Below are 23,330 nucleotides of genomic sequence, written 5' to 3'. Positions count from 1 at the left end.
GTTTATCAGGAAATGATGCAGTGGTCCCCTTTTGTCTTTGCTTGGAAAGCAAAGTGCGATTAAATGTGTTATTTTTGTCAAATCAGTTAACACATTAAATTCCCACTTTTTGAGTAGATACTTATGTTATTGTGTCTAACAACAATAACGACATATGTATAACAAGGTGCAATAATAACAGTGTGCAATACACATACACTTATTCTTTATGTTATTAAGTTTAGTTAAGTTACTGTGTGGTGTTGTGTTGACTGTCATGTAGGACCATGCAATGACAAGAGTTCTCTGATGGACATCCACAAACTGAGTCAGTGCTTTTATTTATTTCACAGATCTTTTATACTAATTATTAAAAAGAATCAAACTGACACAAGAAACGACAACAACAACAAGAAAATCCAGCCTGGCGATTCAAAATAAAACCTCAAACCAAAACATAAATAATGAGGGAACGCTAAACAGCTGTGTGGAAAATCATGATTCACTGCTGCAGAGAGGACGAGAGCAACACGCACAGCTGATCGGTGCTGTTTCACAGCTGTGTGTGTGCCATGAGCTTCTGGATCTCAGGATCAGTTTTCCCGTCCTCGTACAGCCGGAGCGTCGCGTCGGGGAGCGCCGTTGTTTTGTTTCTACACCTGAAAGCTTTCCTCTCAGAAACACGTCACACCCACCCACAGTCCTGATCTACGACACAGTCAGAGCCCACTCTGCATCGTCAGCCTCCTCTTCATCAGCAGGACCCTCTGTCCAGGAAAACTCGTTCACCTGACACACACACACACACACACCCCCCCCCCCCCCGTGTGAGGGTTTAATTAAAGGCATTAACCCCCCATACCTACCCTCCCACACACACAGTCAACAGGTGAGATTACCTGCAGGACTCCTTCAGTGTCATCAGCTAAAAACTGATCAGGGGTCTGTTTCACCTCCACCATCACTTTCCCGTTACCTGCGCACTCGCGCACACGCGCACACACACACACACGCGCGCGCACACACACACACACACACACACACACACACACACACACACACACAGGTGAGCAGAGTCAGTGCTGCAGGTACGGCAGTATTTAAAGTATTTAGAGTACTGCAGTACCTAGAAGTATGAGCAGCACGGAGCTGAAGGCCTGAACCAGAGCCTTCTCTCTGACCAACCTCTGCAGCCTGCAGCACCTCTGCAGGAACACATCTGGACCTGAAACACACGCGCACATACACACACACGCACACACACACACACACACGCACACACACACCTTAGACCAGAATAACCAGGCAGCAATGTTCAAAGTGTCGGGCTCTCCCTGCCCTCACCTGTGCAGGTGAAGCAGTCCTCCAGCACCGCAGCTCCTCTGCTCGTCTGTCCGTGATGAGGGAAGCGGAGCTGCAGCACGCAGCCGAACTTCAGCCTCCTCTGCCCGGCCCCTCCCCCCTCCTCCTCCTCGCCTTCTTCTTCGTTGGTGAGCTTCTTCAGCTGAAGCAGACAGACAGTGAGTCACCTGCACTCTCACTCGCTCACCTGAATACATCGATGCAGTGCTTACTGTGATGATGTCAGAGGTCCAGCCGTTGAATCCCAGGACGTGATTGGCCAGTTCCAGACAGTGTGCATGGCTCAGAACTCTGCTGCTGCCAGACAGGAAGTGAGGCGTCTGCTTGGAGCTCAACTTCACCTAAAACCCACAAATATGGCCAGGTGAGCTCCAGGAAAACACACAAAGGTCATCAAAGATGAAGAAAATGTCGTCACCTTCAGCGGCAAGTCGTCAAGCAGCGGGCGTCCGTCTGTGATGCGCTGAGCTGCAGCGGCGTGAGCCGCAGAGAAGAACTTGATGAGGGCGTAAAAACCAGGAGGGTGGAGCGGAGCGTTAGGGCTCACCTTCAACAGGTACACAGGACCGAAGGACGAGAAGACAGCATGCAGCTGGGCCTGACACACACACACACACACACACACACACACACAATATCAGGCAGCTGCTCAGATTGAGCACAGGCTGCAGGATGGTGTGTAACCGTGGTTACGGGGGATGCTGTGATGACACAGTGAAAGTTCTCAGGTTTTATATCCATGCAGTATCAGCTACTGCAACACTGAAGCCTTTTAAACGAAGTATACTGCATGTGTACACAGTATTACTGCAGTAACCTTGATAATACGGTGTGTCAGCGCTGGTACTGATGGTAACTGACGCTCCATGTTCACAGAGGACTGGTGCCATCTAGTGGACATCTCAGGACACTGCATGGGACAGTTTGTACGAAATAAAGTGCAGTGACATCAACAGAGTGATTATTAAAGTGCTCTAAAAATAAAATAGTGCAATAGAAAACAGCGATCAAGTAAGGAGGAAGACATGTGACTGTGTAGACAGATGTAATTGGTTGGAGAGCAGCAGAGGGCGGGTCCTCAGCTGGTGTTCAGTGCTGACTCTGATGACTGTTTACATTGTTCTCATAAGAGGACAGGAGAGAGCCGAGGAGGTGAAGAGTGCAGCAGGCTGGTGAAGAAGACCCGGGCGTGAAGAAGAAGATGATCAGCAGCAGTGAAAAGCAGAGGCTCTGAGGCGGAGCAGGGAACGCTGTTAAACTCGCCTACGTACCGTCAGCATCCCGTCTCACAGACGAACGCTTCATCACACTCATCTGTTACTGTAGTCATGACTGTTAAAAAGTTGCTGTTATCAAGTAAAACCCAAACATATTTCAGGGCTGGGCTAAGCCCCCAGGGCTTCAGGATCCTAGCAGCGCCCCTGTCCTGCATCTGTGTTTAGGTGGACAGTCTTCATTGGCCTTCATCATCATCATCATCATGACAAACAGGCCGCTGTTTCCTTTTGATAGATTTAGTATCAGAAGTATTCAGCGAGTAGCCAGGGTATCGCTGTTATCTTGATTCACTAATCCCAACATGGAGCTCACATTATCACCTCGCTGTTAGCTCACAGTTTAACCAGCACGATCAAGTCAAAGGGGCGGGGCAGTCTATAAAGGGGCCTTTGGTGGGTCATGTGACTTCCACAGAACTTGATTCTGAGAGTGCCACAAACCTCAGAGGTGCTATCAGACGGTGACTAGAAATCTGACAGGAAATGTTCTGAAGCAGCAGAAACTGGTTTCTGGCTTCACAGCTGCACAGTAAGGCTGTATCCATGGAAACGTGAAACTTCCTGTCCCACAGCCTGATGAAGGAGACGTGGGAATCAGAGCAGAGTGGATGGACGTGATTGGTCGAGCAGGCATGTGCTCTGCGCTCTCCGTCACTCTGACCACCACCTGTTTGACTCTGTTTCAGGATCTAAGGTTAAATATGAACACATCAATCTGATCTGGGGTCAGCATGTCCAGATATACATGCTTACAACACAACGATAATAATCCACCTGACTGTGATTACTGATGCTCAGCAGGAAAACAGAGATGTGACACACTGTTCGCACACAGCGCTCTGAGGGATGTTCAGGAATGGAGATCTGATTGGTCGGTGGGCAGTGACATCACTGACATGCTGTGATGTGACCTGAATTCAGCACGCGCTTCCCACTAACGACTCCTGCCTCACTCACCTGCAGCTCTTATGTCACATCCACTCATTTTACACCAGCAGCTCAAGACAGACCGTCACCATTTAATACAAACTGACGTCACCGTGTGTGCACTCACGTGGATGTGTGCCTCGCCGTGGGTCGGCGGGATGTCCCACACCAGCACCGTCTTATTGCTCTCCGCGGGAACCCGGAAGTCCACGACCTCCGCCTCCATCCCGGCCGCACGTGTGCCGCTCCCCTGGACTGATAACGCGCTCAGCGGGGTCGCGAGAGGAGCGCGCTTCCGCTGAGAGGCGGAGCCTGCCACGGCAACCAATCAGGGGACAGAGCGACAATGTTCGACGAATCAGAGCGTTCTCCTACAAAACCAATCACTGAAGTCCACCCGCTGCCGGGCCTGACTCCTCTGAGGAATCTGGGGAAAGTTCTGGAAATCAGTTTGGCGTCATTTTAATGTTGTTCGTCACGAGTCTCACGGCTGTTATTTAACAATCCTGTCTCTGCTTTTCTATTTACGTCTGCTGTGTTGTCATAGTGATTATCGTGGAGAGATTGTTCAATGAAGCTTTTTTTGTCTGCTGAGACCGGAAGTAAGGAGTATCGGGATGAGCGCACGTGTCTGTCGCCACTCTGCTGTGTTAATAAAGTTTTATTTCCGAGTTTCTTTCTTGCCTCATCAGTGAGCTCACCTGGTGTGACGTCACTGAGAGTTTCCTGCACACCCGAAAGCGAAAACGACGATGACGTCAGCTGGGTGTTAGCAGAAAACAAAACTGCAAACCAAAATAAAAGCATGATGGTTTTCAGGTAAGGTTTGAATAAAGACTGCATGAAAAAACTCAAAAAGGAAAGCAGAAGGTTCACAACAGTAAGTGCAGAAACTCAAACATCGATTATAAAATACACAGACATCTACAAATCTTTATTTGGAAGTCCGAGCCGCAGCCTGTCTGCATCAACGGCGAGTGCGTGGAAAGGGTCTCCAGATTCAAGTTTCTGGGTGTGCACATAGACACAGACCTCCAATGGAGATCTAACACCTCTGCGGTTTTAAAGAAGGCCCAACAGCGTCTCCACTTTCTGAGAATCCTCAGAAAAATGGACCTGAAGAAGGAGCTGCTGACCGTCTTCTACCGCTGCTCCATTGAAAGTGTGCTGACATATTGCATCAGTGTGTGGTTCTCCAGCTGCACCACAGCACACAGAAAGGCTCTCCAGAGGGTCATTAATACGGCCCAAAAAATCATTGGACATCCTCTTCCCTCCCTGAAGGACCTGTACAGCACTCGCTGTCTCAAGGGGGCACGCAGCATCCTCCGGGACTGCACACACCCAGTCACCGGGTGTTTAAGCTGCTGCCGTCTGGCAGGAGGTTCAGGCTGCTGAGGTCCCGAACAAACAGACTCAAGGACAGCTGTTACAACAGGGCAACAGCCCTGATCAATGCAAATAGCTGACCTGACTGGATACCTCCCTGGACTTTTTTAGGGGGGAGGTAACAATGTTTAATACAATAACAATAATAATATTTATATTTATAACAAGGTGCAATAATAATTAATGTGTAATAATAACAGTGTGCAATACACATACACTTCTTCTTCTTTTTTTATTACTAAGTTAATATACTGTGTTGTGTTGTTTGTGTTGCGTTGTGATGTGTCGTATCGTGTTGTGTTATATGTAGTGCCGACGTAGGACAGTTTTCCAGTCTCATTGTACTACTGTACTATGTATGACTGTGCAATGACAATAAAGAGTAAAGAGTTAAAGAGTTTATTTATAGGAAACAGTGAACCGCACACACAAACAGCTTTTATTGTGAAATGCTGCTGCTTCCTGTCAGTGTGGAAAATGAAAGCGAGCGAATTCCACCCAAATGCTGTCATTCCTCTACCAATACACAGCTGATCGATCAATCAGTGATCGATCAGCCTGAGATCAATGAACTGATCACGTTAATAAGACAGAACACACACATCTGACCAATCACAGCTCACGAAGATGGACACTTCAAGACTTTCCAGGGTGCTTAAGAATATCCCAGGACTGTGAGGGTGAGGGTCCTCTAGAGGATTTCCAGGGTCCTTGAATATAAGAGCCTAAGCACGCAGATTAAACACAAACTTGTATCCATGAATATAAAACCTCTGATTTAGAAACGAATAAATAAATGAATAAATAAACGTTACAAATAATTGATGCATTCAGTCCCCTCGGGACATTTGTAAATTGCAGAGTGGGGACTTTTACCTGCAGACAGGTGTTAAAACCCGGCTCAGGTTCAGATCAAAGTAGTTGAAGTGTGTGTGACAACATTTATCCTGATTAAAGAGACGAGACTCTGAAAGCCCGCCCTTTCATATGGGCTCAAATTGTGGTCATAAATATTTTGTACTTGTAAATCGAATTTGTGTGTGTAAAAAGATTTGTGTGGGGATTTAGTCAAAAAATACGTGTGAAACTCTGCACTCAAGTTTCAAGTTACAAGTACGAATATTGACCCTGTTTTTCTTCATTTCATCTCATTGGCCAATGTCATGTCAATCACAAATTTAACTATCCAATCAAAGAACAGGTGGGTTTGGCTATTGGAGGTGTGCTTTATGGAGCTTCAGGTCCTAGAAGAGAATAAATGCCCTTATACATGCCAGCCCAGCGTCTTCCTTCATCACGAAGGAAAACAGTCTGTGGTCGTCTGAGTTTGGTGATTTATGTGTCACAGGTTTACATGCTTAATACAGGGACCTCCAAAGCCTTTTCAACAGCGCTGCGGACCTAGGGCGGGGGGGCGGGGCAGTATTGTGGAAATGACAGTCTTTACTAGTGGGGATGGTTACAAAGATTTCTTCATTATGAATTAGCATACATGTTTTTATTGAACATTTGAAGAACCAGCAAAAAAAAACAGAAACTCTTGTAGAGGACATAAAGTCAGAGATAGAAAAGACAAGGAGCAGGTGCATCTAGTACAGGTAGAGCTGCTGCAAAAACCCACAGAGCCCAGCAGCCAGCAGCAAATTCTGGATCCTTGGCTTTTAGTTAGCAGTTAGCATTAGCAGCACATCCTGCGTCCGATGTGAAAGGACCTTTATGCTGCGCACTGTGACTCACAGCAATGGTCCCAGGTCAGCCCTGACTTTGTGTTAAATTAATCCTAAAGTAATAATGTTATTTCTAACCACTGATATAGCACAACTTTATCCTTTCAACAGCTACTGAAAGTTAGGGGACCTAGCTTCTATTTATATTTATATAGAGGTCCTCCAGCTTCAAACTGTATTACCCTTCAAGGACCTGCAGTTCAAAAAAGCGCCCCTCCGACAGCCAAACCCATCTGTTCTCTGATTGGATAGTTAAATTTGTGATTGACATGACATTGGCCAACCCGATGAAAGGAAGAAAAACAGGGTCAAAATTTATACTTGTTACTTGAAACTTGAGTGCAGAGTTTCACATTATGACCACATTATGAGCCCATACTTTCACAGCTTCTGTCTGAAAACTGAAACACGGAATTTTTGTTATGTTTTCTGTTTCCTGTTTGTAAAATAAAAGCCTGATCTCTGCTGGCAGCATGGACACGCACTCTCAGCACCGCACAGCATCTTCATCATCTTCATCATGGTCACCTGGACCGGTCTGCTCTTCATTCTCTGTGGCACCCTGACCTCTGCCCTCTGCTGTGATTGGCTCACACACTACAAAGCACCGATGGAAGAAGCCCGGGGCTTCCTCACTCGCATGGTGAGTACAGGTCCTTAAATTGGTCTTTAAAACATTCCAGGACATTAAAAACACTGCTTGGTTTTTTCAAACATGTTTCCAGGACTTTAATGATATTCCAGGACTGCATAAACATATTGTGTGAATACATAAAGAGATTCTGTATAAGAGGATTTTCAGGGTTTTTGAACTTAAGTTAGAGACTCTCAGTGATTCTTCATGATGTGACACGTTTACATACAATTCAATTTTATTAATACAGCTACAAATCACAACAAGAGGCACTTCAAGGTGCATTACATTGTAAGGTCGACCCTACAATAATACATACAGAGAAAAACCCAACAAGCATACGACCCCCTATGAGCAGCACTTTGGCGACAGTGGGAAGGAAAAACTCCCTTTTAACAGGAAGAAACCTCCGGCAGAACCAGGCTCAGGGAGGGGCGGGGCCATCTGCTGTGATTGGTTGGGGTGAGTGAGGGAGTTTTTAGGACTTCCTGATAATAATGAATTACAGTCGTCCAGCCTGGAAGTAATAAATGCATGAACTAGTTTTTCTGCGTCACTCTGAGACAGGATATTTCTAACTTTAGAGATGTTGTGTTTCTGTCCTGTGATGGGCTCTGAAACCTGACTGAAATAAGACCTTCGTCTGCAGATGTGATGAATATTCAACACAAAGTTTACTGACAGCTAAAACGATGCATTCAGAGCCTGTAGGACATTTGTAAACATCACAGGTCACATGTTTAGTGTGTAGACTGAATGTGGGGACGTCAACAACACGCCACGATTGGCAACAGCTCAGAGCGATGTGGTGAAATGAAGCGCTGTCTCTCTGTTTCAGGGCGATCAGCTGACTGAACAGCACTCTTCAGTTCATCCGGTTCGATTCCCAAAACATCTCTACAAGCAAATAAAAAACTCTGAGGTAGGTCACATGACTACATCGATGACATCACATCTGTTTGTCAATCAGACGCCTGCAGCTCACCTCTCTCTCTCTCTCTTCAGGTGGACTCAAAGCTGGTTTTCATCAGAGACAGTCTGCAGCTTATTTTCTGTCTGTATCGCCATGACAACCTGTCAGCCGCTCCCTGGGGCGCCGACAAGACGGAGGGCTTCCTGACGGTCATCCACAGACAGATCATGGAACTGAGCGCGTGTGTGAGTGGACACGCCCACTTCACTGCTTTCAGCCTACTCACAGGAGCAAACATGCACCCACACCCACTCTCCTTCACCTCCTCCCAGAGCCTCCTCTTCATCAGTGCTTCACCTCCTTTCACCTCCTCCCACACCAACACTTCACCTCCTTTCCGAGCCTCAGTCTGAACTGTTCTTTGTCTCCAGGTTTCGACCAACAGTCCAGCCAACAGCAGACTGAGGAGCTACTACAGGACTCTGGCCAACAGTACTCTGTCTTGCTCTGTAAGTACAAGTACTGTAGTACTCGTTGTATTATTGTGTGTAGTGACAGTGGTAATAAGTGTAGTACTGTGTGTACAGGGCTGCAGTACTGCGTCATGGCAGCTGCTCAGGAAGGAAACCAAACTGCGCCTGGAACAGCTGGAGCTGCTCGTGGCCTCCATCAGAGTTCCTGCTGCTGCCAGCAGGAGGCGCTCTGCAGCAACGCAACAGCAACGCAACACTGACACAATATCTGAAGACTGTCTCTGATGTTCCCCTCTCTATTTATTTATTTATTTATTCAGAGTATTTATGTATTTATATATTTATGTAAACAAAGATCTTTTTTAAATTAAATGCAGTGAAAACTGGAGGATCTGCTGTGTGGCGTTTACTGACCTTCAGAAAATCACATGATGCTGATGATGATAAATATGGGATCAGAGGGCAGCTCAAATTCAAATTCAAATTCAAATTCAAATTTTATTTGTCACACACACACAACCATACACAGTATGACATGGGGGTGAAATGCTTGTAGCTGTACAATGCCCGACCATTAAATGACAGAAGAAAAGTTCTACAATATTTACAATTTACTACAAAAATTTACAAATTAACTTAATTAACTCTCAGCTCCTGGACAAATCAATACACTGTCAATAGATATCAATAGCAAATAATATTCATCTATAATCCAGATAATCCTCTGCCCCTTCCTGATCCAGGGCCAGGGTGGGGCAGATCTGGTCCCTCAACAGAGGACGTGCTCCATCTTCAGGGATCACGCTCCATAGCCCTCCACGAGGTGTATGGCAGTGCTGTTAGCAGAGCAGCTCTGTATCCTCTCACAGAGAGGATGGGATCCTTCCCAGACGCCTTAACGCCCACTCACACCCTGTCATGTGACTTACCTCAGTAAGTCACATGACAGGATGGGACTAGGTTTCACAACATTGGCTGATAGTGACACCTGTTTTCACACCTTGGCTCATGTGATTAGGCGGAGGATCAACAGTGGGTCAGCGACCCCTTTAGAAAAACTCTCACAGGGCTTAAAACCTTGGACTCTGCACTAGTTGCTCTGAAAACTGAAGAAGCTTCTCGGACCAAACGTCTTCAAGAAACTTAAAGAAGTCCCGACGCTTTTCTTCCCAAGCTCCTTAGACTGCTTTGTGATTGGTTATCGTAAGAAAACAGCTCAGACATTTAGGACTCACTCAGCCTTTATTATCTCATCCACATGTTCACAGCTGCACAGCTCTGTGGTTTCATCTCACTGGACCACAGTAATGCAGTCGCCATGACGATTTCTGAGTGACATCATTAAAAGTAAAAGTTAAGTTTGTGTCAAACATAAAGAGAAGGAAAAAAAGTTTAACATCGGGTTCAGACAACATCACAGACACACTGCTGACCAATCACAGCTCACCATTTTTTGGATGTCATCAGGAAGGAGGGGCAGGGAAAGAAATCCAAATTTCAAATAAATGTTGAGATTTAATCTGTGTTTGTGGATATAAAATGAGGAGAGAATCGAACTGACTGATGACTGATTAATTGATTGATCAATCAGCTGCAGGTCTCCTGCAGTGTGAACCCAGTGTTACTGGGTTAAGTGGGATTAATGGTGCACACTGCAGGTGCGGCTGTGGGCCTCAGTTATTGCAGATGGCGACCTTGAGGATGGGCTGGTAGGTGTCGGACATGGTGGCCCTGACAGTGATGTAGGCCCCCCTGTAGGTCAGACTCGGCCCCTTGGCTTTGCCCCTGACAAACTTTTGCTCCGACTTGTTGTACATCTCGTCGTAAAGGTGCTGGTCGCAGGCTTTGTCCATGTCGAAGACTCCCACCGCGTACCAGTTGGAGTAGAAGTTGAAGTCGTACGGCACCGAGAACATCACTGCGACCCTGCCGTTGAACTGCAGGGTGGACACGTGCTGGAGGTCATAGGTGAAGACGGTCACAGAGCCACACGCCGTGTGAGGCTTCTTGATGAAGAGGGCGTTGCCGTTCTCGTAGGGGCTGAGCGTGGGAGGCAGGGGCGAGCTGCAGGAGCCGCTCACAATGTGCATGCTGGAGAAACAGGAAGACATCACTGCCGTTACACACACCTCACACCTGCAATACACCTGAACAACCGGCAGAGACCTGCACCCACAAGCACCGTCACGCTCAGAGACCATCCATCAGTGGCCAACTTAACCTTATCAGGGTTGCGGAGGGGCGGGAGCCTATCTGAGCTATCATAGGGCAAGAGGTGGGGCACACCTGGACAGGTCGCCAGTCTGCCACAGCTCTAACACACTCACATTCACACCTGTGGATGATTTAGAGTTACCAGTTCACCTAACCCCACTGACTGCAGGTGTCTGGACTGTGGGAGGGAGCCAGAGTACCTGGAGAGAACCCACACAGACCCGGGTACAGAAAGACTCTGGTCCGATGGTGGAGTTGAACCGAGGCAACAATGTCTTCATGTTGTGTACACACCTGAGGGGAGGATTGATTCTAAGGGCCAAACGCTGCAAAGACTCAAATCTAAAAGGCTCAAACAGAGCAGGAGGACTTTTCAGGCCGAGGTCTGAATCCTGTACACAACATCAAACATGGTGACGGATTAATTAAAGAAACTTTATCAGGAGTTTACTGTTAACGAGCTTGAGTGGAGATCTGTCGCATGAACAACAGCATCCAGCTTCATCAGCTGGTTTGCAGTGTGGAGGACCAGGCGGTCATCCACTTTAGATTGGAGATGGGTTTAAGACAGAAGGAAGTTAGGAAGGAAGTTAGGAAGTAAGGCAGGCTGTACAGGCTGCAGTGATCCGTCCGTTGTGGTGAGGACAGAGCTGAGCAAGAAGCCTGTGATTTGTGGCTTGTTCTGCGTTCCTGTCCTCGCTGATGATCATGACCTGGAGGTAGTGATCGAACGGAGCCTCAAAGAGTCTCCTCCACAGACTAGGGCATGCTGGACAGATTGCATCCCTCTGCTGGTTTGGGAAAGAGTATGGAACTGTTTTCTATATTTTAATTAGCCATTCTCAGACATTATTTAACGTATCTGACGCAAAATGGGAAATGGGTGGTGGAGCGGTGGGGAGAAGGGGTGGTGCAGGAAAAGCTAAAAGCCAAAACAAAAGGAAAAAAAATCAATTCAGAAAACAGAAGCGTTTCTGGGAACACAATAACTTAACGGACCAGATGCGGAAGTGTGTTGGTGAATACTAGCTGTGTCCCAAAACGTCGGCTGCATCCTTTGGAGGACCCGGCCTTCGCGGTCTACGTGGGCCGGGTCCTTCAAAGACCGAGAAGGCCGGAAGTGCGAGGCTGTGAAATGTGATGGTCGAGCCTTCAGATCTGCGTCACCGCTGTCTCGGTGGAGTTTAATAAACTCGGCCGTCTGCTCCTTGCTATCTAAACTATATCAGGACACTGGAGGAAACTCTCGACCGTCTCACACTTCTGTTTAATCAGTTTTCTGTTTAACGTTTATTCAGCTGTGTGAGAATCCCGGAGGAACCCACCCGATGGATTATTAAAGTTTATTTAATCTAATAATCTAATAACTTTGATTTCAGCCAAACCGATTTACTCTGGAACAAATAAAACACAGAAAAAAGGCAAACAATTACATTTTTAAGTTATCCGAGTGACTTATATCATGTTTAACCTGAGTAGCGAAAGAGCGGGGGTCTGAAAACGATGAAGCCGGGAGTCCGCTGCTCTCGCCGGCTGGAGTGACCATTGAACCCCCCGGCTTGCTATCGAGCGGGTGGGTAACAGACGTCTCCGAAAACGTCGGCACACTTTTGCAAATATACGATTTCTTGATAAACCGAGCAGACATTTGTAATTTACACAGCTGCTTTCTCGCCTTAAAATATGTTAAAAGTTTATTTTGTGACCCAGAAAGATTAATAAGAGTAATTTTAAAACTTAGCAGCGGCCGCCATTGTTGGCAGCTGAAATTTGGCTGGCCCCGCACTATGAATTCTGGGCACGAAGGACACACCCGACCCATCCTTCAAATTCGGGGAAATGAAGGACGCATTTGTCGGCCGCATTTGAAGGAGTCGACGAACTGGGACAGCCTTCGTCGCCTGGCTGTGACGTAATTGGCCTTCAAATGCGGCCTCCGGAGGATGCAGCCGACGTTTTGGGACACAGCTAATTTAAAAACAAATTGGGGGAAGACAAGCAAGTGCTGGGCTTTGTTCTCATGTATCTATTGTGACATATTTATTCTCACTTATTTAAGTAGCAATGCAAATTTTGAAGAACGTGGAAAAAGTTACTTTTGGTCAAATGTCGGCAAAGTGACGTGACATTAGCAATGTCAGTACTTAATGCGGCTCAGGTTCCACTTACTTTTAAGGCCTTTACTTTAGAAGACTGACTTTAACCCTGCAGACAGATCACGATTTTATGGATAATACATCCACAAACAGAACCAGCAAACAGGACAGGAGGACCATGCCACTGTGTGCCACTTTTACAGTCAAACATCTGGATGGAGTAACGTTCGTTCAGTTATTTTGCCGCTGAAGCTGGTTGTGTTGGTGGTGTCGAGTCAAACCGACGTTTGTTTTAAGGAGAAACAAGCAGACAGTTCACTCGTTAAGTTAAAAGGATGGTGGTTCATTCTCAGGAGCCAGACATTTGGGCAGTGCACCAACTTAACCATGTCGTGGGTGAATTTAGCGCTCATCTTATATAGTACCACAGATAACTATACAAGAGCCATAAAGTAAGCTTTCAGACAAATGTAGCTGTGCCAGTACATGAAAAGAACCATATTTGTGTCTTTCATAGACAATGCATCCTTATATATGGTGTAGGAGATATTTTTCTTTGAGATGAAGAAGTTATAAAGTGATACGAAATAGAAATAATGGCACCTTGGTTGGATTGGTTTGGTCTAAAGGAAGTCTGAGGTTTGGTGAAGCAGGAAGGAACGTAGCTCAACAGAAAGATGGCAGCTTCCTGTCAGAGATCTGATCTGACTCGTGTCACATCCTGTTTGACTCTGCTCTGACACTCCCAATTTACACAGTTTGATTTATACAGCGCAAATCACAACAACAGTCGCCTCAAGGTGCTTTATATTGTACAGTAGATACAGAGAAAAACCCAACAATCATATGACCCCCTATGAGCAGCACTTTGGTGACAGTGGAAAGGAAAAACTACCTTTTAACAGGAAGTTTTCCTTCCTACTGTCCTTCCTTGACCCCTCATGTCCCAGCATGAGTCTGAAAGGCTCGTTCGTGGGGTCGAGGGATCTCGTCAAACTTCACAATGCTTTAAAATCCTTGCAGCACACTCACGTGTGATTGATTAACTGTAATTTAATCAATCAACAACTGTGCTTTTACTTTTTCTGCTTTTGTGAACGTTCATGAATGAAAACAACAATAATTACATATATCTGGATTTAACCTCACAGAAACATCCAAGTGATTTTTCAATAACTGTCATGCAGCTGACGCGGGGACAGCTCTCTGTGGACGTGGAGTTGCAGGACTCACCGTGGGTTGCACAGGGTGAACGTCGTGGTCTTGTTCTGGATCTCGATGCTGCACTGACGGTGAGTTGGGAGACCCATGATGAACCTGTGCAGGGGAGCAGAAAACAGAGTCAGAGGAAGTCCTTTCAGTTTACTCCCTGTCCTGGATCCTGGACTCTGGGTTGTTGGTGAGCTAGCATCATCATGCAGGGGACGGTTCCAGAGACGCAGTCCAGCCCTGTCCTCAGCTTCAGATTGGCTCAGTCAGCATCACGTGATCGGGTCACGCCTGAGCTGTTATTATGTTTCTCACTTTGTTATTTCCTGTTCGCTACCACACACACACTTCCTGAGCTCTCAGCTGCTGCTCACATGATGGAAATATTTAAATGTTTATTACACCCGCAGGTCCTCTCAGCCTCATCGCCGCCTCCTCTTTTTCCTGCCTTACTGAGGGGAGGACGGGCAGGTAACGTGAGCCTGTGTCTAGCTAACCATGAAGACGAGTGATCGTGTGACTACAAGAAAAGCTGATATCTGGGAGTCACAGAGGTGCCATGAGCCTGAGGCGTCACAATGAAATCAGCATCAGAGCCCTCAAGCCAAGAAGAGCGCAGGACACCAATGACTCACATGTGACCTGACAGTAAATCCATTACATGGTTACTTCGGTGACCACAGCCTGGGCTGAGGGCTGTCCATTGTGTGTACAGGTGCGTCTGCAGAGCAGGAGTCCCGGGATAACAACAGAGACTCGGGGCTTTAAAAGCACCAAAGTAAGGATGGCGTCCACGTTCCTGCAGGAGCGACGGGCAGCTCCACACACACTGACGCAGGAATTTAACCCGATGCAAACAACTTTGCAGCCTGAACGTTACACACACACGTCAAACACGTCTCAGTGATATCAGGTCATTTTCAGCAACAGACGACTTTCCCGTAACTTTGATGTTTATTGACCCGGGTGAAAACAGCGACATTAAAAATCAGTTTTGAAGAGACTGAGAGGGCAAACACAACAACAGCTCTGCAAACTCATTATAATGCATGTTCAATAACACGCACTCATAGAGACGTTATTTCATCTCCTTCATCAGTCAGAACGAACACAGAAACACCGACGGTGACCATGTTCTCCACGTCCACGCAGTGCACTCCACACACACACACACACACACACACACACACACACACACACACACACTCTCTCTCTCTCTCTCTCTCTCTGTCCTCTTACCTGCTGCCTTCGAGTGCCTCACACAAATCCTCTTCTGTCTGTTTTGCTCCTGTATGACACGACCACCCCTCCCTGTCACTTCCTGTTCCACTTCCTCTTTCACTGTGATGTTTTCACTGACTGACCGCCGTCTCTCAGCCTGGCAGCAGGTTTGAAACCGCTCTGACACGAGCTGGCGGACGGTCAGAGCCACTGTGGGTCATAGGAGGCGTGTTCTTGGTCCGAGTCAATGGTGCCCCCGACGCCATCATAGTCACCTGACTTTCCACCAGCACAACCACTTTAATACTGAAGCTCTGATGAGTCTCAGTCAGAAGACAACATCTGTATGCAGCTGTTTGACAAGCAGAAACCAGCACTGGTAATCTGATGTTTGACCATTCACTACAGGAGACTTCACAAAGTGCATTCTGGGTAAATTGTGAGTCTGATTTCTTCACTTATGACTTTAAAGCCATTTCACTGGAAATCTGAAGGTGTTCAACATGATGACATGACTGAGGCATTGTGTAACAGTGTGCTGGTGGGAGGAGCCGCCGCCCAGAGCCTGATCACAGCTGGAAACAATCAGTCCTCACAGAGCTGTTAACCCCTCACTGACCAATCAGAGTCCTCACAGAGCTGTTTGTTTTTGACATTTCATTAGTGCTTTTCTAACCTGAATACAGGAGTTTGTATCGCTCTGCATCACAGTTTGTTTATCCTAAAAAGAGGTTTAAAACCCAAGTGTCAGAAATGACCGTGTTATTGCTACAGCCAAACACACATCCACGGATCTGCTTCACCGAACCCCCGATAGCAGCCAGGACTACACCACCATACACTTTCATGCACTGTCATACACTTTAACCTCAATGTTTCCAGTCAAATCAAAACCAGTTTGGACTCTGATCAATGCTGAAGCGTTGAAGGAGAAGCTTCACTTACTGGTTGCTGCTGCAGGTCTTTGCTGAAGTCTCTGAGCTGCTGCTGCTGCTGCTCTAATGGTCAGGCGTGGCTTCCTGAGGAAATCAGAGCCGACAGAGAAACGTCTCCAATGGAGAGAAAATAGAAAAAATGACATTCACTGATCTAATCTGAAGAGTGTAACCTGAAAACCTCAAACGTGCCAAAGTGAAACTCTAAAAATAACACTAAAGACGCTTCTGAACAAACAACCAGACTCAAAGAAACTCTGACACGTTTCCTGAACACAATCGAAAACTAGAGGATTGTTCTGGCTTATTCAGCATGATGATGAGATTAACTCAGGACAGATTGAACCTGCGAGCTCGCGTGTGGTGAAAACTCACTCAGATCAGAAATGTAAGCTCGGGGTAAAGCTTTCTTTAGCACACAGACCTGAGCCCGAGCTGCACTCCTCGCCTGCGTCCTATACACGGCACATGTACCCAGATATCTGACCCCTCCCACCACCTCGAGTTAGACTCCTTCAGTCTGCAGGGTTTTTTAATGTGCTGGAATTCTCTACACATGTTGTTTTCGTGACTTTCCAGCTTCCTCCCATCAGCGCTGCCAGTATCCAACACACACACACACACACACACACACACACACACACACACACACACACACACTCTGTGAGTGTGTATTCATGTGTTTGTGGGGACCAAGGCACCTTTGAGACTCAAAATGTGGTTTTAGTGTTAAAGTTACAATCGGTTATTGGTGTAGGTGCAGGGTAAAGGTCAGGGAAAGCATTATGTCAACAACATGTCCTCACAAGATATGAATACAGACGACGAGTGTGTGTGTTTCTCCCAGTATCCTGTAGAGGTCTGATCTTCACATTCCCACTATGATGGTTGAGATAATAGAGGAAACATCTGTGCCTGAGCTACTGTGTGAGGTTGTTTTCCCAGAATTAGGGTCAGGGTGGAGCTTACATGAAGTCTGTGGGTGGGGTTTCTTTTTTACAGCTGAACTTGTGCAGACAGCATGGAGCTGCTGCTGAGTTTGCTCCAGAACTCATCTGTCTGATGAGGTCATCTCTCAGGTACTCCTGACTCTGTTTGTGGCTTAAAGAAGATTTGATGAGCAGCAGATTGTAAAACAGAGATTCACTGTTTTTTAAAGGGCTGTAAAATGCTTTCTATTCTATTCTATTCTATTCTTTTTTTTTGCAACAATGTTTATTGAGTTTTTAGAACACACAAAATACAAGTCAAATACATCATATAGAGAAATATGAAAAAATATTCATCAAGGAAAAAGCAAAAAAAACCCCAAAAAAACCCGGATGGACTATAATGTGAACAGAATTGGTCCTAGCACTGTAGCACTGAACCCTGTGGAACTCCATAATTAACCTCAGTGTGTGAAGAGGACTCTCCATTTACATGCACAAACTGGAGTCTATTAGATAGATATGATACAAACCACTGCAGCACAGTACCTGTAATACCTACAGCATGTTCTAATCGCTCTAATAGGATATTATAGTCGACAGTATCGAACGCTGCACTGAGGTCTAGCAGGACAAGCACAGAGATGAGTCCACTGTCAGAGGCCATAAGAAGATCATTTGTAACCTTCACTAAAGCTGTTTCTGTGCTGTGATGAGCTCTGCAACCTGACTACAGACCACTAAATGCTCCAGCGTCTCCCTTTCTGAACAAAAAGGACAACCCTCCCCAGTGCTTGGGTCCAGGTGGGCTCTGTGTCTGTTCGTGGCTATTGCTCCATGTATAATCCTCCACTGGAGGTCAGCCATCCGTTTTTCTTTTTTTTTCTTTTTTTTTTTTTTTGTGTCCCGTTTGGATCTTTAGCATCAGAATTGTTGTCTTAAGGCCAAGAAAGATGCCAAGCGGATTTATTTTACCAAGTGGATCATCATGGCCTTGCCATATTGGTCCATTTGATTGACCTTTATTATAATTATGAATTTATTTTATTTTCAGTTGCTACAAACGGGACAGACATGACTGGGGGACAGGACAGGGAGAAAGAATGAAAGAAAGAGAGGGAGAGAAAGAAAACCAAAGGGGAGAAGAGACGGTGAGAAGGGGGGGAAGAAAGAAAAAACAAACAAACAAACAAAAAACAAAACACCTGGGTCACCTGTATGGAGAAAAAAACAGAAGAGAAAGCAAACAACAAAGAGCAACATAATAAAAAAAACAGCACCATCACAATAAACTACACTGAAAAAAATGCAATAGGGTGGTTGTTGAATTTGCATAGAATTACTTCATATATCCAGCATGACTAATTTAAATTTCACATCTAAACATATTTTTGTCTTTTAATTTTCACATATTCTTTAAGAATATTCATTCTTTTAGAACAAATCATGTTGAAAAGAAACAAGTTAGTCGTGTTTTATCCTCAAGCTCCGCCCCCTGGAAAGGAAAAATCGGCTGCACTGTCCGCCATTTTTGTCTCTCGCTTTGGAAAATCTACTACCATCTGGAGTTTTACACTTGAAGGTAAATAAGATTTTAAAGCTAACACACCAGTGAGAAAGAGTGTAGACCCTTTATATATGTGGACTTTTACTGGGTGTTGTCATTTTACAGGTATGTGGGCTGTTTATCGAAAACCATGAAAGGCTAATGTTAGCTAGCTCCAGTTAGCTAATGGTAACCGAAATTATGCGATAAGCAAATTAGTAATTAACATATATAATGTGAGTTAATATTGTTTGTATATTCTTTCAGTTTAAATTAACAGACTATTACAAACTTGCATCGGTGTCTGTAGTAAGTGGTGGTACCTGCAGTGTCTTAACCATTAAACAAGCTAATGTAGGGCCGGTCTTGTGCCAAAAAGTGATTGTCTGCCAAAAACTGATTTCCAGTGTTTCTGTGTATTTTTTATGTGTAATATCTTTACGTATGTTCGTAAATAGACTTCGGTGAACAGGGGATACAAAGGGGTTACATAAAGAATTAAAACATTATCTGTTTTTTAAGTATCTTTACAACTTGTACTTACATTATAACCAATCCGGTCCTTTATCCCCACTTAAAATATTTTTACAGAACTATTGTAATATTTGCTGCCATTTCTGCTGTCCTGTTGGGCAACTTACTCTTACAAAATAAATTTTTAATGTTAATGAGATTTTTTTTACTGCATAAATAAAGGTTATATAAAAGTCGCTGCCAAAAACTGATTGCGGCTTGTATCTTGCTACACGAATGTTGTTTGTGGCTCAAGATGACTTTATGTCATCCATAAGGGATGCATTTGACATATGTTTAACATATTATAGCCCAACAAGTTACTTATAGCACTTTAAATATGAGCAATCGCTTTTTGGCAAATACCGGAAATCAGTTTTTGGCAGACAATCACTTTTTGGCACAACACCGGGATATGACTAGTTTGTTGAAACATGTCTGCTGCCAATGTGACTGCTCACACACGGTAACATTATCAGCACATAGCCACAGCCGCTAAAAACATGCTGAAAGGTCAATCTAGCTTCTGTAGTCAGCAGCTGGAAGACTCAACACAGACCCAAGATTCAGTGTAACGGTTATCTAAATGTTGTGTGTCCTGTTTGTAAGCCCAGAAAAAGAAATAAAATAAAATGACGACCTTGAGCTTCAAGCTAATGCTAGTAGCATAAAGCAACTAATGTAATGATGAGGTTGTTAAATTAGTAAAAATACAGTAAATATATCCAACATGAATCATTTATATTTTTGGTCTAAACATAATTAAGTCTCACGCCTTTCACTTGTTTTAGAAGGATGTTCAGTCTTTTAAAACCAGTCATATCAAAATAACAGAAAATAGTTATGTTTTCTGTTGAAACTCCACCCCCCAGGGTGTGTTCTGCGAGGGAAAATTCACTATGGCGGTCCGCCATTTTTTGTCTTCGCTTCGTTTACGTTTGGTGCTGAGCTTTACTTTGTCGAGGTAAACTGAAAACTACATGTTTGAGAGGAAACGAAGAGAACATCCATTAGATGGGGAAGTTTTTCTCATGAATTGCTGTTGAGCAACATAATGTAAAAAACAAGTCATTCCTTAAGTTAACTAACGATAATGCTAGCTTAAGCTGCGGGACAATATTATGTGCATTAGCTTTTTTTCAGTGTGTGCCCAGTCACATCCGCTTGTTTTTTCTCAGTGAATACAGACTAACAAACTTGTGTCCATTTAGTTAACAGTTAAATAAGCTAGTTTGCCATGGGGTGGGCTCTGTGTGTGTGTTCGGGAGAGGGGGTGGGGGTCTTCACTAAAGTCGGTTTATTTAGGGCATGACACCTATGCAGTACTCATTAGGAGAGGAAGTGCATGACGTGGGGCTTTATTTCATGTTCTGGGGCAGTGAATGTAATCTACTGATAACATGTTAAAGACACACAAAAACCCAACAAATTGTTTTAACTGATTTATAGAGAGACTGAGAGGAGGGCTTAAAGAGATAAAAAATAATGACAATATAAATATGTTAAATTTATTTTTTCTGTATCGATATATGGTGCTTATCGCTGCTGAAGGGCAGATTGGTGTTGCTTCAGAACAATTCTCTAGCGCTGTTATGTAGAGGTGTTACAGTTAAGGTTTTAATAACATTATTTTATTTACTAGTGAAGATTTGCATCTGTAAGGTAAATTTTCTGGAAAAGTCAAATTAACTAATTTAACTAAGTATTAATGAAAGACCTTGATGTGTATATGACAATAATAGATGTAGTTTCTGGGTCATTTGGCAGAACTGCAAAATGGCCAGAAGGAGGCAACTGCTGTGGTTGCAAACAGGCTTTGGGTGGTATGGAAGTAAGGGCAACTATGGAACTGCTCAGCAACATGGGACCCATAGCTAATAAATAGTAATATGACAAAAAATAACAACTTTGTGTGGATGTAACCTTGTGAGATTTGAGATTTTGACAGCCTTTTTATGTGACAACTTCTCTTTTTAGATAAATGCAGAGTTTAAGCGCATTACCACTAGAGCTGGGCGATATGAGATTTTTTCATATCACGATATGTTTTTTTCATTTCAGGCGACAACGATATCTATCACGATATAAGCCAAATAACTATATTTGTAAGATTTAAATGTGCTGTTGCTCACAAGTAAAATGTGAAATAATCAGCAGCTTGTTTTTATTTAAATATTTATTTCCCATAATAAGTTCAACAGGGTAGATGTACTTAAGGAACATGAGACTTTTTCAGATAAATAAAGGCAAATATTGCAAACTACACAAAAGGCAGCCGCTAAAGCGTTTAAGTTTCAAAACAGAACAAACGAAACAGACTAAATTGTCAATTCCACTTAGAAACAAAATATTAATTCTAAAAATAAATCTTAGTTTGTTTTACAGAAGAACAGACAAAACTGACTAACTTTTGTCAATATCAAATAAACTGAGAACTAAAAGGAAATTCTCAATCTCTCCTTGTTGTATAGCTTAGCTTTTCAAACAGTTTTAACAGTTACTTTAGTCTGACAAAAGCCGAATGACGAATTAGCGCTTCCAGTCAGAGACTGAGGCTACGTCCACACGTACACGGGTATTTTTGAAAACGGAGATTTTCCTTTTTCGTTTTAAAAAATAATCCCGTCCACACATAAAGGCAGAAATGAAGGAAAACGCTGCTATGAACATGCCAAAGCAGCAGGTGGCGCTAGATTCCTAACCGTGCCGAAATGTTGGCCAATCAGAAGTCTAGAAGCCTCGGTGGGAAAAAGTAAACAAAGCTGGGGCATAGAAGCAGAACCGAGTCGTATGTGTGGAGGGACAGTAACTGTGTGTATATGTAAGCATTTAAACACTGCAGAGAGTAGAATTAACAGTAACAGTATTGTAGAAATTCATTTCACCGAAACAATAACGTGGCGCACAGTGTGACGCATGCACCAGTTTATTGTATTTCCAGACTTGCTTTCGGCACATTTACAGTGCACGCTACTCTGTTTTTGTCAGACTTGAAATAGCCGAAATACCTTCAAACTACGGAACTTCTATGGCTCTTCCGTTCGACAATCTCTCCGGCATTGGAACCATCATCTGTTTACTCTTCGGTCACGCTCGGTTGATTTTTCTAGTCGGCACACTCATTTCCTCCATTACCCGCTGGCTGCTTCCCAAACAAACACACGTGCGGCTTGGCACTTGTGCTGTAGTAACAAGTCACGCGACATGACGCTGCGGCTGTGATTGGTTCGGCTCTGCGCTACTTAATTTAGATTGGCTGACCTTTTTTTATTTTTTATTTTATTTTTTTAAGAGGACAAGAGCGGCGAGGTCTATCGCGATAGCTTAATTTCTCTATCGAGTAAAAGTTATATCGCGATACATATCGTTATCGTTCTATCGCCCAGCTCTAATTACCACCATGCCACTGCAGTCCATATTACTCTCGCAGATAGATGTGCTATCTGACAAACTAATAAAGGTCTTCAAAAGGCGAGGAGGACAAATAGGAAGAAGACTTCAGAACATTCTGGAGCCCACGGCCCAGGTAAGAAAAAAATAATTTGTGTATACACTTTAGGGAAAATAATAATTTTAACAAAATGCTGCTTGTCACTCTATGCCAGGAGTATGTTGAAAATCACCTGGGATTTTCACAATTTACCATGGGTGCGTTTTTTCTTTTTTCTTTTACCTGCATCAGAACGATGTGTGGAGTTCATAGTTGAACACCTCTCTATGCTCTGACAGTATTCTGCTTCTTTGCATGGAGATTTCACTTCAGAAATGCATTACCTTTTTAAGCATTCTGAGGACTCAAATCACATGCTGTAATGAATCCATTTTTTTTTCACCTAATGTGTTAATGTAACATTTTTTGGAATAGTGACACAGATTAAAATAAGATTTGGTATAATGTTCTTTGACCAGTGTTCTGTTTAATTAAATTTTGGAATTCTGCATTTTCTAGGCCACAGATGAAGCCATTATCCAACGATCTAATAAGG

The 23,330-nt window shown here is 44.3% G+C and overlaps 4 protein-coding genes across 7 annotated transcripts in view; 2 read left to right on the top strand and 2 right to left on the bottom strand.

Annotated features, from left to right (window-relative positions):
* Window positions 1–303: 303 nt before the first annotated feature.
* Window positions 304–3,832, bottom strand: rdm1 (RAD52 motif containing 1). The gene is made up of 7 exons (XM_085272400.1): window positions 3,673–3,832; window positions 1,760–1,939; window positions 1,554–1,682; window positions 1,324–1,483; window positions 1,106–1,204; window positions 879–955; window positions 304–768 (listed from the first exon to the last, which is right to left on the bottom strand). Exons 1-7 carry the CDS (start codon window positions 3,769–3,771, stop codon window positions 688–690), a joined length of 825 nt encoding a protein of 274 aa, XP_085128526.1. The 5' UTR covers window positions 3,772–3,832; the 3' UTR covers window positions 304–687.
* A 3,349-nt stretch (window positions 3,833–7,181) lies between these two features.
* Window positions 7,182–8,997, top strand: LOC146576849 (interferon a3-like). The gene is made up of 5 exons (XM_085272729.1): window positions 7,182–7,304; window positions 8,134–8,217; window positions 8,301–8,453; window positions 8,640–8,717; window positions 8,796–8,997. Exons 1-5 carry the CDS (start codon window positions 7,182–7,184, stop codon window positions 8,964–8,966), a joined length of 609 nt encoding a protein of 202 aa, XP_085128855.1. The 3' UTR covers window positions 8,967–8,997.
* A 907-nt stretch (window positions 8,998–9,904) lies between these two features.
* Window positions 9,905–16,861, bottom strand: LOC146576848 (DELTA-sagatoxin-Srs1a-like). Of its 4 annotated transcripts, none has more exons than XM_085272396.1 (4): window positions 16,732–16,861; window positions 16,367–16,470; window positions 14,225–14,308; window positions 9,905–10,772 (listed from the first exon to the last, which is right to left on the bottom strand). In XM_085272396.1, the coding sequence occupies exons 3-4, from the start codon at window positions 14,299–14,301 to the stop codon at window positions 10,355–10,357; spliced, it is 495 nt and encodes a 164-aa protein (XP_085128522.1). In that variant the 5' UTR covers window positions 14,302–14,308; window positions 16,367–16,470; window positions 16,732–16,861; the 3' UTR covers window positions 9,905–10,354. The 4 variants fall into 4 exon arrangements, with proteins under 4 accessions (XP_085128522.1, XP_085128523.1, XP_085128521.1 ...); XM_085272397.1 differs by having other exon boundaries at window positions 16,367–16,440; window positions 16,781–16,860; XM_085272395.1 differs by having other exon boundaries at window positions 16,367–16,440; window positions 16,732–16,842.
* Window positions 16,862–18,599: 1,738 nt separating this feature from the next.
* The window catches only part of LOC146576847 (uncharacterized), a 5,637-nt gene continuing 906 nt past the window's right edge, over window positions 18,600–23,330 (top strand). Inside the window, exons 1-4 of the mRNA XM_085272529.1 lie at window positions 18,600–18,867; window positions 20,217–20,308; window positions 22,715–22,870; window positions 23,294–23,330. The exon at window positions 23,294–23,330 is cut by the window's right edge and continues 906 nt beyond it. Of these exons, the coding sequence (XP_085128655.1) occupies window positions 18,732–18,867; window positions 20,217–20,308; window positions 22,715–22,870; window positions 23,294–23,330 (421 nt within the window). The 5' untranslated portion in view covers window positions 18,600–18,731. The remainder of the gene's footprint in view (window positions 18,868–20,216; window positions 20,309–22,714; window positions 22,871–23,293) is intronic.

Source organism: Mchenga conophoros, linkage group LG4, assembly GCF_057382185.1.
Source record: "Mchenga conophoros isolate Kocher_MC1m ecotype Shallow Benthic linkage group LG4, M_conophoros_male_GT1.1, whole genome shotgun sequence".
Lineage (NCBI taxonomy): Eukaryota > Metazoa > Chordata > Actinopteri > Cichliformes > Cichlidae > Mchenga > Mchenga conophoros.
The sequence above is the reverse complement of the archived record's forward strand: the minus strand, read 5'-3'. Positions and strand labels throughout refer to the sequence as shown.

Coding starts and splice junctions, on each gene's coding strand:
- rdm1 (XM_085272400.1), bottom strand. CDS start 3,771: ATGGAGGCGGAGGTCGTGGACTTCCGGGTTCCCGCGGAGAGCAATAAG. Junction 1,683..1,759: donor TTGACGACTTGCCGCTGAAG/GTGACGACATTT, acceptor TGTGGGTTTTAG/GTGAAGTTGAGCTCCAAGCA. Junction 1,484..1,553: donor GGACCTCTGACATCATCACA/GTAAGCACTGCA, acceptor TGTCTGCTTCAG/CTGAAGAAGCTCACCAACGA.
- LOC146576849 (XM_085272729.1), top strand. CDS start 7,182: ATGGTCACCTGGACCGGTCTGCTCTTCATTCTCTGTGGCACCCTGACC. Junction 8,218..8,300: donor AGCAAATAAAAAACTCTGAG/GTAGGTCACATG, acceptor CTCTCTCTTCAG/GTGGACTCAAAGCTGGTTTT. Junction 8,454..8,639: donor TCATGGAACTGAGCGCGTGT/GTGAGTGGACAC, acceptor CTTTGTCTCCAG/GTTTCGACCAACAGTCCAGC.
- LOC146576848 (XM_085272396.1), bottom strand. CDS start 14,301: ATGGGTCTCCCAACTCACCGTCAGTGCAGCATCGAGATCCAGAACAAG. Junction 10,773..14,224: donor TTCACCCTGTGCAACCCACG/GTGAGTCCTGCA, acceptor CTGTTTCTCCAG/CATGCACATTGTGAGCGGCT.